This window comes from Acipenser ruthenus, chromosome 1, assembly GCF_902713425.1.
Source record: "Acipenser ruthenus chromosome 1, fAciRut3.2 maternal haplotype, whole genome shotgun sequence".
Classification (NCBI taxonomy): Eukaryota; Metazoa; Chordata; class Actinopteri; order Acipenseriformes; family Acipenseridae; genus Acipenser; species Acipenser ruthenus.
In genome coordinates this window covers 16,290,059-16,305,491 of record NC_081189.1, presented here as the reverse complement: position 1 = coordinate 16,305,491, position 15,433 = coordinate 16,290,059, and the positions used below count along the sequence as shown (strand labels likewise).

At 37.5% G+C, this 15,433-nt stretch overlaps 1 protein-coding gene across 1 annotated transcript; it reads right to left on the bottom strand.

The window, feature by feature from the left end:
- Nucleotides 1–9,562: 9,562 nt before the first annotated feature.
- Nucleotides 9,563–11,514, bottom strand: LOC117962532 (5-hydroxytryptamine receptor 1A-alpha-like). Its single transcript, XM_059012004.1, has one exon. It carries the CDS (start codon nt 11,262–11,264, stop codon nt 10,041–10,043), a length of 1,224 nt encoding a protein of 407 aa, XP_058867987.1. The 5' UTR covers nt 11,265–11,514; the 3' UTR covers nt 9,563–10,040.
- Between the last annotated feature and the right edge of the window lie 3,919 nt (nt 11,515–15,433).

Genomic DNA, 15,433 nt, shown 5'->3' with positions numbered 1-15,433 from the left:
TCGGTTTCTTTATGATTATTGTTATTCTCGTTTCTGACACGTTTTTCTCAACGCATCTCCTCTACAGCTTTCAACTCGATATTCGGCACAGTTATTGCCCAATATCTGTATATTTATGCTATTGTTTTTATTACCAATCGGAAATTGTAATGGTTATGACTCGGGAACAATGTCACGTAGAACTATCCTGTTTGTGGATGCTGGTAGCTCGCAACTGACTCTATATAATTAATAAGTGAAATACAAAAAAACTGTAATGGCTATAATCTTTCATGGTCAAACTGGACAATTCAGTTTTGCCAGTACATAGCTCCTTACACACTGTATATAGAGTGATGTTTACTATAGAACCTGTATAGGAAACCAAGTGTGCCAATCCAATGACCTTGACCAGTCACGTTTTACAACGCAGACGAAGATTCTCCAGAAACTTCAGTTCTACTTTTAATTGTATTTGAACCTATTAAGACACTGTCAGTGCAGTTCATGGTCATAGGCAGTTTAGGTGATATAGTACGAAATGGTTCATTTGAAATCTAAGCCATTAAGGCAGTTAGTGTCAAAGGGACATTCAAAATGCCTGTCACAGAATTAAATTGAAAATCATTCAATTAAATTTGTAACCACTGATATTATTTAAAAAAAGAGAATCTAAACGCATTTTTTGGTTTCTAAATTAAATCCAGACCAGACGTTTTATTTTAAGGGATACTATTTATTTATTGTTTTAGTCACTGTGCTAAACATTATTACAGTAACATTTAAAAAGTGCCTTCAAATAAAATGCATAACCCAAGAGTTCTAAGGTTTATACTTTGTTGAGGTTAAACTTTACTACACAAAGAATAAAGTTTAAACTGAAAAGGGCTTATCAGTAGCTTTCAACCCAATCAAAAAGATGACAACAATACTGCAGTGTGGATAGGTAAGTTATACATGTGGCGGTGTGGGGGTGCGCACCCCAATAACTTATGACTATGCGACCCGAATATTAAGAGCACTGGGACCTCCATTAAAAAAAACTACATGTCCCCCCCCCCCCCCCCCTCCCCCTGCACAAGTTTTCAATTGAATGAAAAGTCAAAGACAAAAAGGTCATTTAGTGCTCCCTCCAAACAGGATATTTTATTGTCACACACAAAAAATAACACAGATAAGCTAAAGTGATCAACAATGATGGCTGCAGTCAGTGGACAAAGAAAGAATAAAACAGTAGTTTGGAGTCCTTTAACACAGCAGCACCTAAAAAGAAAACAAACAAGTCAGGGCTGGAGCACCGAGGAAGTGAACACCTAGGGCACATAGACACCTTAAACACACCCGTCCAGTCCATTAGGTCAACCCAGACCAAGCAAATACACTTAAATAATTAGTGCTTAAATAAAAAACAACAAATAAAATACTAATAAATCAATCTATAAAAGTGTTCAGCAAAAAACCCAACCAAATCAAAACGTGCATAAACCACCTTCCCAAACCCTTCCACAGAGACAACAGCCCGGCTTGCTTAATGCAGAAGATGTATAGCATAGTAACGAACGCAGAGATTACGTTATAACAAGTTGTTAATGTATTAATAGGCCAGCTAAAAGGACTCCAACACATCAAAAATAAACATGCTAGAGCAAACCTGTGCACCATGACAAGAAGCACAGAGTAGTTCTCTGTTAAACAAGTAAATACTAAACCTCTAATCACAAAATATAAAAAATACTATGCAGAAGGAACAATACTGTACTAAAACCTGTATAAAAAAACACTAAGAAAAGCATAAAGAAAAGAGTGTCTGGCCGACGTCCTCGTTCTAAAAATATAAAACACATTTGTCAGCACAGCCAACATTAAAACAGCCAACACATTAAAAGAGTATGCAATCAATTAAAAAGACATCAGGGATTCCAGGATACAACAAATCACACAGCAACGTCTGAACTCACCCTACAAGAAAAGACATTTAAAATACAAATTTAAAAACGGACCTGATCACCTACCCAAAAAAGTGCAATCAACTTACCTTATAACAGGTGGGGAGTAATCAGCTCAGCTCAGCTCAGCTCAGCTCAGCACAGCACAGCACAGCACAGCACAGCACAGCACAGCACAGCACAGCACAGCACAGCACAGCATATCTGCTTACTCCCCGTGCTGCACAGATTTTATACATACAAAGATAACGAGATTGTTAAAGCAAATTAGCCCCTGCTGGGCCCAATTACCCCACCTGTTACACATAAAACTATGAATTTATTTTAAGAAAGCTACTTATTTAAATATATACTTGACCATTATTACTGTTGTTACTGTTTTCACATTAAACAAAAAGAGGCAAACTGGCATGTTATAAAACAAAGTATAATTACACTGATTAAACTGCCATGTTTTGTGATGATATGGCATGCAGGAATAGATACAGGGCCAAATATTGTAATTCCAGTGGAATCCCTCTATGTGGACCACCACAGGGACTCTTCAATGCTACGCAAGTGTACCAATCTGTATTAGAATAGAACAGTATTCATTTCAATCTGTGCATATTCTAAACACTGACCCCAATTCTCACTCGTGGGGCATCTGCTTTATTGATCTACACAACAGTGGATCACATTGCAGAATGACCTTGTGGTGTTTGTGATTTGGTGCTTGTCACAATAAATTGCACATGAAAATCAAAGATCTAACAGTCCACGTGAGGCACTTCAAGCAATGAAACAATGACACAATATTTAGATCCGTCACCCTGTAGATCAATTGAATATACCCCAGGATGTCGATACTTGTTTTCAGTGTAAACAATAAGAATATCAATGCATTTTTTAATTGAGTGAGACATTTAGACGTGTAGACCTTGTTATTGGCTTTTAGATTACTTTTAAATTGATTTACTGAACACATGTGTACACATTTGCTATGTAAACTACTGTTACTTTGTCTTGATGAATGAAACACAAATTGAGTCTAACTGATTTCATGGGAATATGATACAGTATTTCTATTATTTAAAGATGCAATTTTGGTAAACTGTGATAAATTTATAGCAAAAGCATTTGGAAAAACTTGGGAAAAATGCCTTATTACAGTGCGTGTTTCCCATGGTTATCTTTTAGAGTACCGTTGTCATCCCTGACCATTCTACTGTTGAGGTTTTGTAGTACTGAAGCTTTGGTCTCTGAATGAATCACAACTGTACTGTAGCAGGAGCTCTGTAGGTAGAATGAGCATGCTGGCTGCAGTGATATGCTTATTCCAGGCCAGAGTACACAGCACTAGGAGACTCTTAACCCCTGTGTGTTTCAGAACACTTGGTTCACCTTTGTTCTTTACCCGATCATAGTATGTTGTATGTTGCATGTATTCAATATTAAATGTCATGACACCCATCTCTATGTATTTCTATTTAAAAATGTTTGCCTTTGAGGATTTGTTGCAAGGAGGTCCTGCAGGCATCACACATGCAATTATTGCACATACAATCAGGTGCATTTCTCAGTTGTTCTGGTAGTTTATTCCAATCATAATGTGCCTTTTAACCAACTTATGCTGTAACCCTGGGAACCTTGAGATAGATTTGCCTGGATTTTCCATTTTCCCTTAAAAAGTTGCATTCAAAATGGTTATTAATTTGAGTTATCTATCCAACTTTAAGGTGCACTTTTTAATACCCTTCTGTTGACATCTGTTTTGTCAGCTGCAGAGCAACAAACATGACTATTGTAAACTACATCCAGTTTACAAATCTGCATTTTTGACATATTTTTGTAAATAATATCTCTGTATTATAGAACAGGCACAAATAGATAAGTTGCTAGCTTCTTTCTAATTTGGAAAGTAAAACAGGATTTTGACCTATAAAAAGCTATTTAAAGTGGACCTTCTTGACCAACATAAATCAACCCAGTGTTAATCCAAACTCTCATTGTTAAAGCAGTTAACAGCCTAATGAAGGGAGCCATCCGATGTACAAATACATATTACAAATGCATCATCATGAGTATCAGTCGTATCTTTTGGGCCAAAAAGCAACATATGTGTTTTACTCTTATTTAACACTAGCTTATTATCAGCACATCATTAATGTAACTTTTTAAGATCTGTATTAACCTTTTACTCATCTTTACCACTCCAATGTAACACTGTTAGTCTGTATATAAATGAGCAACCATATTCTCAAATATCTTAGGGAGATCATTAACAAACAAAGAAAGAGTAAAAAAGACTGTATTCAAATCTGAGGTACAACTAGGCCATGCTAGCATTTGTGACTGACAGCCATTACTTACCACATATTAGCTTTCTGTTACTTAAATAAACCTTAAACTGGTTTGGCATTTAATAAAAAAAGCTATATTTGATATACTGTCTGCTGGTCACCCATACGATAGATGAAGTTATTTATAGAAATCTTATTTTCCATTCTTGACAAATAAGACATTGGTACCACATGCAGCAGAAGCCATGCGATAATAATAACCTTGTCTTTGTTGAAGCCACTAGGAGAAAGACAAGGTCAAACTACTAGAGTTGCAGCTCTGTTGTAACAGAACAAGATTGACTCACAAATACCTTTAGGCAAAGAGTTTCATAATCTCAGTGCATAATTACACAGTGCCTGTCACGCAGTCTTGAGCTGAACTATAGGGGCAGCATGCAGGATGATTACCAAATTGAGTAACTAGAGGTATATGGGAAAACACAGCATAAATTCCCAGAGCTGGATGTTAACATTACTTAATAAAAAGTGGGTCAAACTGGTGTATTATGCTGGCTGGGTTTGGTATTAATTATTTCCGGCCAATATTTGGAAATACACAAGTTTTGTTTTTTTTTATCCTAGATAAAAGAAAAATTAAATACTGTAAATATAGTGTTCATCAGAATAACAGGCTGCTGTGTTGATTCCAGCAGGTCTGTCTTTGCCTAGGGCAGCAGTATGGAGTAGTGGTTAGGGCTCTGGACTCTTGACCGGAGGGTCGTGGGTTCAATCCCAGGTGGGGGACACTGCTGCTGTACCCTTGAGCAAGGTACTTTACCTAGATTGCTCCAGTAAAAAGCCCAACTGTATAAATGGTTAATTGTATGTAAAAAAAATAATGTGATATGTTGTAACAATTATAAGTCACCCTGGATAAGGGTGTCTGCTAAGAAATAAATAATAATGGATGGATGTCAGTACACTAGAGCAAATGGCTGGCTGCCGGTACAGAAAACACTGCTCTTGGTCATAACTACATTAGCTATCAGTGCATGAATTAGAAACTTGGGTCCATATTTCTCGCTGTAAAATATATACAGTATGAACTACTCAACCTCACCACGGTATGTCAATTTGATCACACCTCCAGTCTTGCAGATTGCTTGGCTGTGGGAGTTGACTGGTGGCACTATTCTGATGTGGAAGATTCTGCCCATACTCTTGCATATATTGGTGAGACAAAGCGTGGTAAGTTGGCAATGAAGAGAGAGATGTATTTGGATGCATTTGATGAACATATGTAACTAGAACATTTATGTCACTAACGTACATATCCCCATTGTAAATACACAATTAGAACTATGAGTAGCATGAAAAAGCAGATCACTGTGAACTATGCCTGCAGTATGTATGTTCATACAGACAGACATACTGGGGACTCTGTGTATCCCTAGATTCTGATGCTATGAATATCTTCTAAAGATCCATGGCAAGTTTCTTTACAACTGGATAAGCAATTCTCCTAATGTATGTAAATGGCAGTAAGTGTGACATACATACATACACCAGGACAAACATCTCCATGCGCCCTCAGATTTAGATTCTTTTACAATTGCTGCTAAATAATACAGCGACAAAAATAAATAAACTTGAATGGGTTTATATGTTAGGATCAAGAATTGTCTAACTGCATGAATGACTGATAAATAGAATCCAAAAGTGCCTTCTATCATTCTTCAGGCAAGATTCCTCTGATGTAACGGAAATTATAATGGATTTTGTGACTCACATCTAGAAAGGTGTATTTCCTTGTACTCTATCGTAAAGGCCTGTTTTGATTTGTAATGTTTGCTAATGCTCAAGCAGTTTCTATCAACCTCTTGAAGCTGCTAAAAGTCAATGGGCAAGATTCTAAAAGCTGTATACTCAAACTCATCTTTTGCACTTTTTTTCAGAAAGGAAAAAGGAACCAATGAAGGTTTCAAACCAGAAATAAACTACTCAGATGTTTAATTTAGGAGGTCATACGTATTTAAATAATTTGTAATTTGCTTTATTAAAATAATATTTTGGTTTTTTTCCTTCCAAACATTATGCCAATGAAAATCTGGAGTAAATGGCTTTGAGACAATGTGTGGTCAAAGCATATGGGGAAAATAGTTATCTCTGTATACACAGTGGAGTCTATAAGTATTGACACCCTCTATTAATTTCAACATTATTCCCCTGGGTAGCATGACATAAATGTGGATTTTGATAAGCAATTGTAATACTAGGGTGGTTAAAATATCAAAGTTCTTGGTCCATCTCCAGTTCTGAGTCTTATGAAGCATTGCTGGATCTACTGTAGCTAATGAGGAGAGTAAAAAGTTGAAACTGTCCCTCAGACTTGTGCAAAAAGCTTGTATGTGCCATGACAGGTCACCTAGAGGACAAGTTGTCTGATAAATCCCAAGGAGGACTTACAAAATGTTGTATTGGTTGTAGTGATCATTTACTTTGTGGTGAGTGTGTGCGTGTGTATATATATATACAGTGCCTTGCGAAAGTATTCGGCCCCCTTGAACTTTGCGACCTTTTGCCACATTTCAGGCTTCAAACATAAAGATATAAAACTGTAATTTTTTGTGAAGAATCAACAACAAGTGGGACACAATCATGAAGTGGAACGAAATTTATTGGATATTTCAAACTTTTTTAACAAATAAAAAACTGAAAAATTGGGCGTGCAAAATTATTCAGCCCCTTTACTTTCAGTGCAGCAAACTCTCTCCAGAAGTTCAGTGAGGATCTCTGAATGATCCAATGTTGACCTAAATGACTAATGATGATAAATAGAATCCACCTGTGTGTAATCAAGTCTCCGTATAAATGCACCTGCACTGTGATAGTCTCAGAGGTCCGTTTAAAGCGCAGAGAGCATCATGAAGAACAAGGAACACACCAGGCAGGTCCGAGATACTGTTGTGGAGAAGTTTAAAGCCGGATTTGGATACAAAAAGATTTCCCAAGCTTTAAACATCCCAAGGAGCACTGTGCAAGCGATAATATTGAAATGGAAGGAGTATCAGACCACTGCAAATCTACCAAGACCTGGCCGTCCCTCTAAACTTTCATCTCATACAAGGAGAAGACTGATCAGAGATGCAGCCAAGAGGCCCATGATCACTCTGGATGAACTGCAGAGATCTACAGCTGAGGTGGGAGACTCTGTCCATAGGACAACAATCAGTCGTATACTGCACAAATCTGGCCTTTATGGAAGAGTGGCAAGAAGAAAGCCATTTCTTAAAGATATCCATAAAAAGTGTCGTTTACAGTTTGCCACAAGCCACCTGGGAGACACACCAAACATGTGGAAGAAGGTGCTCTGGTCAGATGAAACCAAAATCGAACTTTTTGGCAACAATGCAAAACGTTATGTTTGGCGTAAAAGCAACACAGCTTATCACCCTGAACACACCATCCCCACTGTCAAACATGGTGGTGGCAGCATCATGGTTTGGGCCTGCTTTTCTTCAGCAGGGACAGGGAAGATGGTTAAAATTGATGGGAAGATGGATGGAGCCAAATACAGGACCATTCTGTAAGAAAACCTGATGGAGTCTGCAAAAGACCTGAGACTGGGACGGAGATTTGACTTCCAACAAGACAATGATCCAAAACATAAAGCAAAATCTACAATGGAATGGTTCACAAATAAACATATCCAGGTGTTAGAATGGCCAAGTCAAAGTCCAGACCTGAATCCAATCGAGAATCTGTGGAAAGAACTGAAAACTGCTGTTCACAAATGCTCTCCATCCAACCTCACTGAGCTCGAGCTGTTTTGCAAGGAGGAATGGGCAAAAATTTCAGTCTCTCGATGTGCAAAACTGATAGAGACATACCCCAAGCGACATACAGCTGTAATCGCAGCAAAAGGTGGCGCTACAAAGTATTAACTTAAGGGGGCTGAATAATTTTGCACGCCCAATTTTTCAGTTTTTTATTTGTTAAAAAAGTTTGAAATATCCAATAAATTTCGTTCCACTTCATGATTGTGTCCCACTTGTTGTTGATTCTTCACAAAAAATTACAGTTTTATATCTTTATGTTTGAAGCCTGAAATGTGGCAAAAGGTCGCAAAGTTCAAGGGGGCCGAATACTTTCGCAAGGCACTGTATATATATATATATATATATATATATATATATATATATATATATATATATATATATATATAGTCATTGAAAGTTATGTAACTTAAATATGTATAACTATAATAACAATACAATAAGATAGCAAAATGATAGACTGTTCAATCTTATTCTGCACATACCATAATCGAAAACACGTTTGTAAAGAAACAACATCATTTAGGTGTACTCTGTTTTTCTAACAACTTTAAAATAATAATATTAAGAAAAAGAAAAATAAGAGGACGAAGAAAACTTAGGCTCACAGAGGCATTAATTTTTTAATGAAAGTAATGTGTTTGTTTCATCAGTGCATAAAGAGTTAACTAAATCTGTACTGGAAGATGCCTACGCTCTATATAACTAAGAAGTATTGTACTGATGTTGCTGGGTTTCATTGAGATTTTGCCATTTGTTATTCAATAGCAAACTCCTGCTAATTGGGTAATATGTTACGATTTGTTAAGAAAAAAAGAAGGAAAAAAAAAGCTTCCAGCCATCATATTATTTTTATTTAGGTTCCGGAGTACATTTTAATTTCGAAATGTTTTTGTATAATTAAAATTTGTATATATTTTCTAAATGTTTCTCCTTAGTGCCTCCCACACCGTTCTCTTTTTAATGAGCTGATGTGCTCCTGCGCTGAACCGCGCTAAGTGCCTTTCTATTTGAAATGTATAGAATACATTACCATGCGATTTAATGCGTTTGGAATGTACTGTGCAAGGCAAAAAAAAGCAAAGCAAAGCAGATAGATGAATGCGACAAACCACACCATTTTTTAAAGTAACCTCTAGAAGCATCAAATGTATTACCAGACAAAGGATATGCGAAAATATTATCTGCAAGATATTTCATTATACACACTACATTACAATAATAAAAAAAATAATACTAATATTTTTATGGGTTTTATTTACGCAAGGTAAAAGGGGATTTCATATATATTATATTGCGGATTATAATTCCTGAGAGCAAGCAGTTGTGTCGTGTCTGCATTTGTGTTTTAAACCTTACCTTTGTCATGGATTTCACCACACAAACAACAGATCTTTTATTTATTTATTTATTTATTTATTTATTTATTTATTGGGGGGGGGGGGGGGGGGTGTTGATATGCAGATGTATACACGTCTAAGGTTTTAGATGCATGTGTTTGCATAACCAATACAGTTCTAAATATATGTAAGGCACACCATTATTCCCCAAAAAAGTAGACAGAAACAGGGATTTAGTCATTAGATGGTTTATTTCGTCAATACTAATTATGACTCGAAGTGGGTAATTCAGAAAACAGCGTAAATTTGGCAAACTCCCAGACCCACCAATGTTATTACATTTTAGAATTCAGCACACAAAATGATACACCCTGCATGGAGATAAAATAATGTAGATGCCGTGGACAAAGTACACAGAAGCAGTTTTCTATGTTGATGTCCAAGCTTTGGGTTTTAAAGCAACTGGTCCAACCCATTGTTTTGTAGTATGCATGTTATACACTCATAGCACTGTGACACGTTCATTATCGTCTATTCGTGGTAAATATTGGTATCATTTAAAAACAATTAACCACATATGAAAATGAAACTACCGAGAGAGTAGTGTCACTTTATTTAGTCTGAAGGCAAAGCGTTTTCCATTCCTTGTCTGAAAGCAACTATGACACAGATGTTTCACTGTCTGCAAAACTTGCACTTAATAATTTTCTTGAAAGCGCTTTGGAAATCTTTGTTGAAATAGGCGTAGATGATGGGGTTTAAAAGTGAATTTGAGTAACCAAGCCAGTTAATCAGTGCGGCAAGCCAGTCTGGCATGTAGCAACTTTCACCGCAAAACGGTAACACCAGGGCCACAATGAAGAATGGCAGCCAACAGAGAATAAAGGTTCCCATAATAATGCCCAGGGTCTTGACGGTTTTGCGCTCTCTGGCTAAAGCCACCTTTCTTTTGGCTTCTGTGTTCTTTTCGTTTCTGTTCTCGAAGCAGGCTACAGTCGAGGTATTTGGAAGAGGCAGATGGTTTTTTGAGTTGCTGTGGTGAACTTCGATGATCTCCAGTGCTGCGCCTTCCTCCCCATGCCTCACCGCTCCATTAACGCAATAATTGGGTTTTGGCTCCACACTTCGCTTCCAGTTTTTGCTGGTCTCACCATTGCTTTTCTTGGGTAAGATAGCCGGTGAGACCGTTAGGCATCTTTCTGCTACTTTCTTCTTTTCGGTTTTTTTGACGGTTTTACGAATTCGGAACCTGGCTGCTTTAAATATTCTCCCATAAAGAACCAACATTAGAATCAAAGGGATGTAAAAAGCTCCGAAGGTGGAATAAATGGTATAACCATGATCTTGACTTATTGTGCAGGCATCCGGATCTGCCCTGTCTTCAGGAGTTCTCCAGCCTAACATTGGAGGGATAGATATTAAAAAACCTATCAGCCAGGTTAGGCTAATTAAAATAGCTGCTCGCCTCGGAGTCCTTTTGTTTACATAATCTATAGCATCTGTGATAGCCCAGTACCTATCCAAAGCAATTGCGCACAAGTGAAGGATAGACGATGTACAGCATAACACATCTAAAGCAATAAAAATGTCACAAGTTACCTGTCCAAGAGTCCACTTGTTCAAGACTTGGTAGAGAGCTGCCATGGGGAGCACCAGCACCGACACCATCAGGTCCGTTACAGCCAGCGATCCTATTAAATAGTTTGCTACATTTTGAAGAGATCTTTCTAAAGCTATAGCTGCGACCACACATGCATTCCCAAATATGGCAAAGAGAATAAGGGCTCCCAGGAACAGAGAAGTTATGATCTGGTAACTTAGTGCTACGTCTTGAAATGCTGTTTTATTTTCCTTCTGGTAAGAGCTGTCTAAATACGTAGTGTTGTTGGTATTTTCCATTTCTAGCAAAACATCAGCTTTCGGCAGACTTTGGAAACTCAGTCCTTTATGGTAGCGATTGTCTCCATGACCAGTCCATTATATAAAAGAATCATGATGATCTGTAGACACGGCAACAAGACGCTTCATCTTACTAGTTGTATGAATCATTGACGACTGGTGACAAATCCAATTCATATATACCAACTGTGGAAGATACGTCAGATGGCTAAGAGGTCATAACAGTGAGTCTTTCCATTCTGAATTCTCTCTCTCTCTCTCTCTCTCTCTCTCTCTCTCTCTCTCTCTCTCTCTCTCTCTCTCTCTCTCTCTCTCTTTCTTTTACTTTACACTGGTTGTAGGTGTTTGAGTTCTTGATCCAGCATTTGAGTGTTTCAAAGGTGCCCCCTCCCCCTCCATCAATATAACAGACGCAGCTGGCAGTAATCCTGCATTGCGCTGCCTTAACTCAAATCATATTCTACTAGCATTTATTATTATTATTATTATTATTATTATTATTATTATTATTATTATTATTATTATTATTATTATTCAAGGACATCATGTAATTCTTTCCATTTGCTTTTATGGAATTTTCGTCCTGCACATTGGAGCTCTAATTTATTGAAGCGTAACAGCTGTATAGTTTTATTGCATATTTATTGATTATTCAATAAACAAACCTCGAACGAATATTTTAAGTTTCTGATACTTTTCTTTCTTTTTTCTGTTTTTATTATAGAAATACAGATAGAAGTGAATTAGACAAACCAAGAAATCAGCTTGGCACCAGATCGTGAGATACTGAAATATTGGAGATGGTCAGATAAAGAACAGATCAACCGGGAAAGGGAAGACACGTATAATAATATAAATACACACTGTCAAGATCCCAGTCTGTAAGCACGGGATGACACAGTTAATTCAACTCTTATGTTTAATAAAAAGCGCGCGCTGTGTAACTATGCATCCCAAACGAAAATCATTTTATGCTGCAACGAAGCGGGACACTATATTGGTCGTTTGAAAAAGGGAGTACCATAGGCATATCTCTGTGGTGAATATAGGTTGTCAAAAAACATTTTTTGGCTTGTTCAGCAACCACGCGGCAAAGCAATCTTGAATGTTGGATTACGATTTGGTGCACTTTGAAACGATTCATGTCAGATTGATTTTGAATATAAATTCAGCTTCAATTCGGGATTTTTACTTTTTATACTGCGTTCTAATTCTTTAATGAATAGGATCAAGCAAAGGCAGAATACTGCATACATGAGACGAACAGGTACATTTATTCTACTTGTGTTCACAATCTCATCTCATTAACTTACTTGTCCTTTCGCTATAACGAACCCCTCCATATAAGGACATCAACAGGTTCGTTATAGCGAGGGTGTACTGTAATGTGTTAAAGGGACTATAGGCATATATTACATTTCATATATTTGCTTGATGCTTATTCGCTGTGAGAATTTCAGCACCACCGACAGCTCCAAGCTGGAAAGAGATTTGCTGCCACCTGCAGGTCATGACCGTGTTATTGCGGCGTGAACGTTCTCTTCAAATTGAAGCAATGAGCACGCGCTGTAAATTAGAGCCGTTTAACTTTTTCTTTGCTGATATAGATTATATTGCCTCACAAACAAAAAATAATAATGTAATACAGTGTAAATAGAGGGGTGCTTTATAACTGTTCTATACGTATCTATTTATTTCAAGACACACTGCTATAGCATTTGTGTGTGTTACTGTAAGACCATTCATCCAGATGCTGGGTTTTTGTTAGGTCCTGGGAGAAAATAATGGGTCTGGTTGCTTTCGTTGGTTCTCAGCTTCATATGACAAGTAAAAGGTGTTCTGTTAACTGCCTTGCGGCCACAAATCTCCATGGCAGATGTTGTTTTCCATTTTAGCCGTTTTGGCAGACGAGGGTTTTGAACCACGCTGCCACATTTATGCTAGACAGTTGTGAGGTCTGATCATTGCCTCTCTCAAACTGGATCAGGATATACCTGCACTGCTCCACAATGTCAATCACACAAAGCCTTGTATATAAGCTCTTTACAGGAGTGTTTTCTCAGGTGTCATTTTACATACTAGGTGTTTACAGGACCTACTGCTGAAAATAAAAAGATGGTATCTTTAAGTTTATTAAGTTAACCTTCTCACCCCGTTGTCAAATTCCCAACCTCACACAGTCTGCTTGTTCATCTAAATTAGGAGCTCAGAGGTCAACAGATGATGACAATATGTGTCTCATGCTTCATCTTCCTGTAAACACGAAGCTTCCAATCGAATGTATTTAACAATGATGCTTCTAAATGCTACTTTTCCAGTAATAAGAATTGTGGTTAAGGATTTGAGCAATCCGTGTTTCCTCTTGCTTGGAAACCGCAATATGTTGTTGTCTCACAGGCTGAGAGATACCTGTTTAACATGTTATAGAACAAGCACATGACTGAAACAAGGAAGCAGAATGCTAGTTTTACTATTTTCAGCAAATCAATACAAGGTGTGGTTGAGTGAAGGTTGAGCGATTGATTGGATGGCCTGTTCATTCACTATATTGAGCCCGATTGGACACACCTGGTGGGATTGCTGGAAGTTAAGTTTTCCTAGCGATTGTTGCCCATTGAATCCTATTGAATTATGCTGTCAGGTGATAAGACGTGTATTACAATAGCACAGCTTATAAATGGCATTCCACCTGGGTATCAGTCTAACTTGATTTCCTTTCTCCAACACCTTCCCATGCCATTTTCTTACTGTTTTTACCCAAATATTACCCCCCATGGTCTGGTCCTGCAGTATTCCATTGACAGTTATCTCTATACAATCTGAAATGGTCTCTAGGTTTTTTTTTTTTTTACCATGTTCAGTGATTTCAAATCCAAATTCTAGATGGAAATGTTCTCATTAAGCGCTGGAAACTTTCCTCGTTATGTAGTTGAGTTGATAAGGGCTACATAATTATCAGAACAGCTACTTCAGTGGAAATACTGATCTCAATATGTGCAACAGGTGTATCTCTTTATTATTCCGGCTGCTGTTTTCCACAAGAGGTGTGACCCTCTGATTAACTTTCTGAAATACAGTAAAATTAGAAATGAAATGAGTTAACGCCAAGTAACAGCACATCTGAGGGTGGCCTACGTTAAGATATGCCAGTGTTTGAATCATTCAAATAGACCCAAGGACCTTTTGAATTTTAACATAAAACTAGCAGATTTGTCTTTGACAAGTAACAGTGAATAACAGACAGGCACAGTCTGTTGAGACAGCCTTGCAAAGGGTGCTAATGAGATGCTTGTCATCAGTGACAAAGGAGTTTTGACACTGCTTATCCTCCAGGAAATTAAATGAGCTTTTGACCCTGTTGACCACAATATAATATCAGATACTCTGTCCACCCATGTTGTATGGCTTCCATAAAAACTCCATCATTTCTACCAAAGTGTCAATTGATGACCGTTCTTCAGAGGTGAACTCACAAGTCCCATGGGGCTCCATCCCTTTCTGTTTAAAGCCTATATGTTACCCTTTAATTGCTTTTATTTGTATGCAGTCTGTTGACTTTTGCTGACTCTGTCCTGCTGTATTTCAAAACCCTTAGCCTAACCAAAAAACCTTTCCTTTCTAGCTGACTAGTAGAACTTCAGTATTGGAAAAACAATTACTCTGCATCTTAACATTTTGAACCGTTGCGCTGCATTATATTTTATGTTACGGTGTATTATTGTGGAATTTTACGTTTTTAAACCATGGTCCATTCCATAGCCAAATCTCTCATCTCTGTTTAACCTGATTTCCTGTGACAACATTAAAACTTCCCATCGAGATCAGAGACAGGCAGCGACCACACTTTATTTTGGAAGGTTACACACTGTTACAACCTAGATTTTTCTCAAGCAAGTTACTGCCTCAAAATACCTAAGGGTGCATATTGAGGCAATCCTGTGAAGGCAATCTTGCCTCTTCAGTGCCAAATTGAGTAGCTCTGTGAGGTTGTACATTTAGCCCAGCACACCCTGTGAAATGTGCCCAGAGATATGAAAAATGCGACCAAGCTCTAAAGAGGCATATATTGAACAGTACATTTAAACATTTTCCAGATAGAATTTACTTAAAATATTGTACATAATCTAAAACTAAAGATGTATTACACATTGCATGTTTATTTGTTTTTA

Coding starts and splice junctions, on each gene's coding strand:
- LOC117962532 (XM_059012004.1), bottom strand. CDS start 11,264: ATGGAAAATACCAACAACACTACGTATTTAGACAGCTCTTACCAGAAG.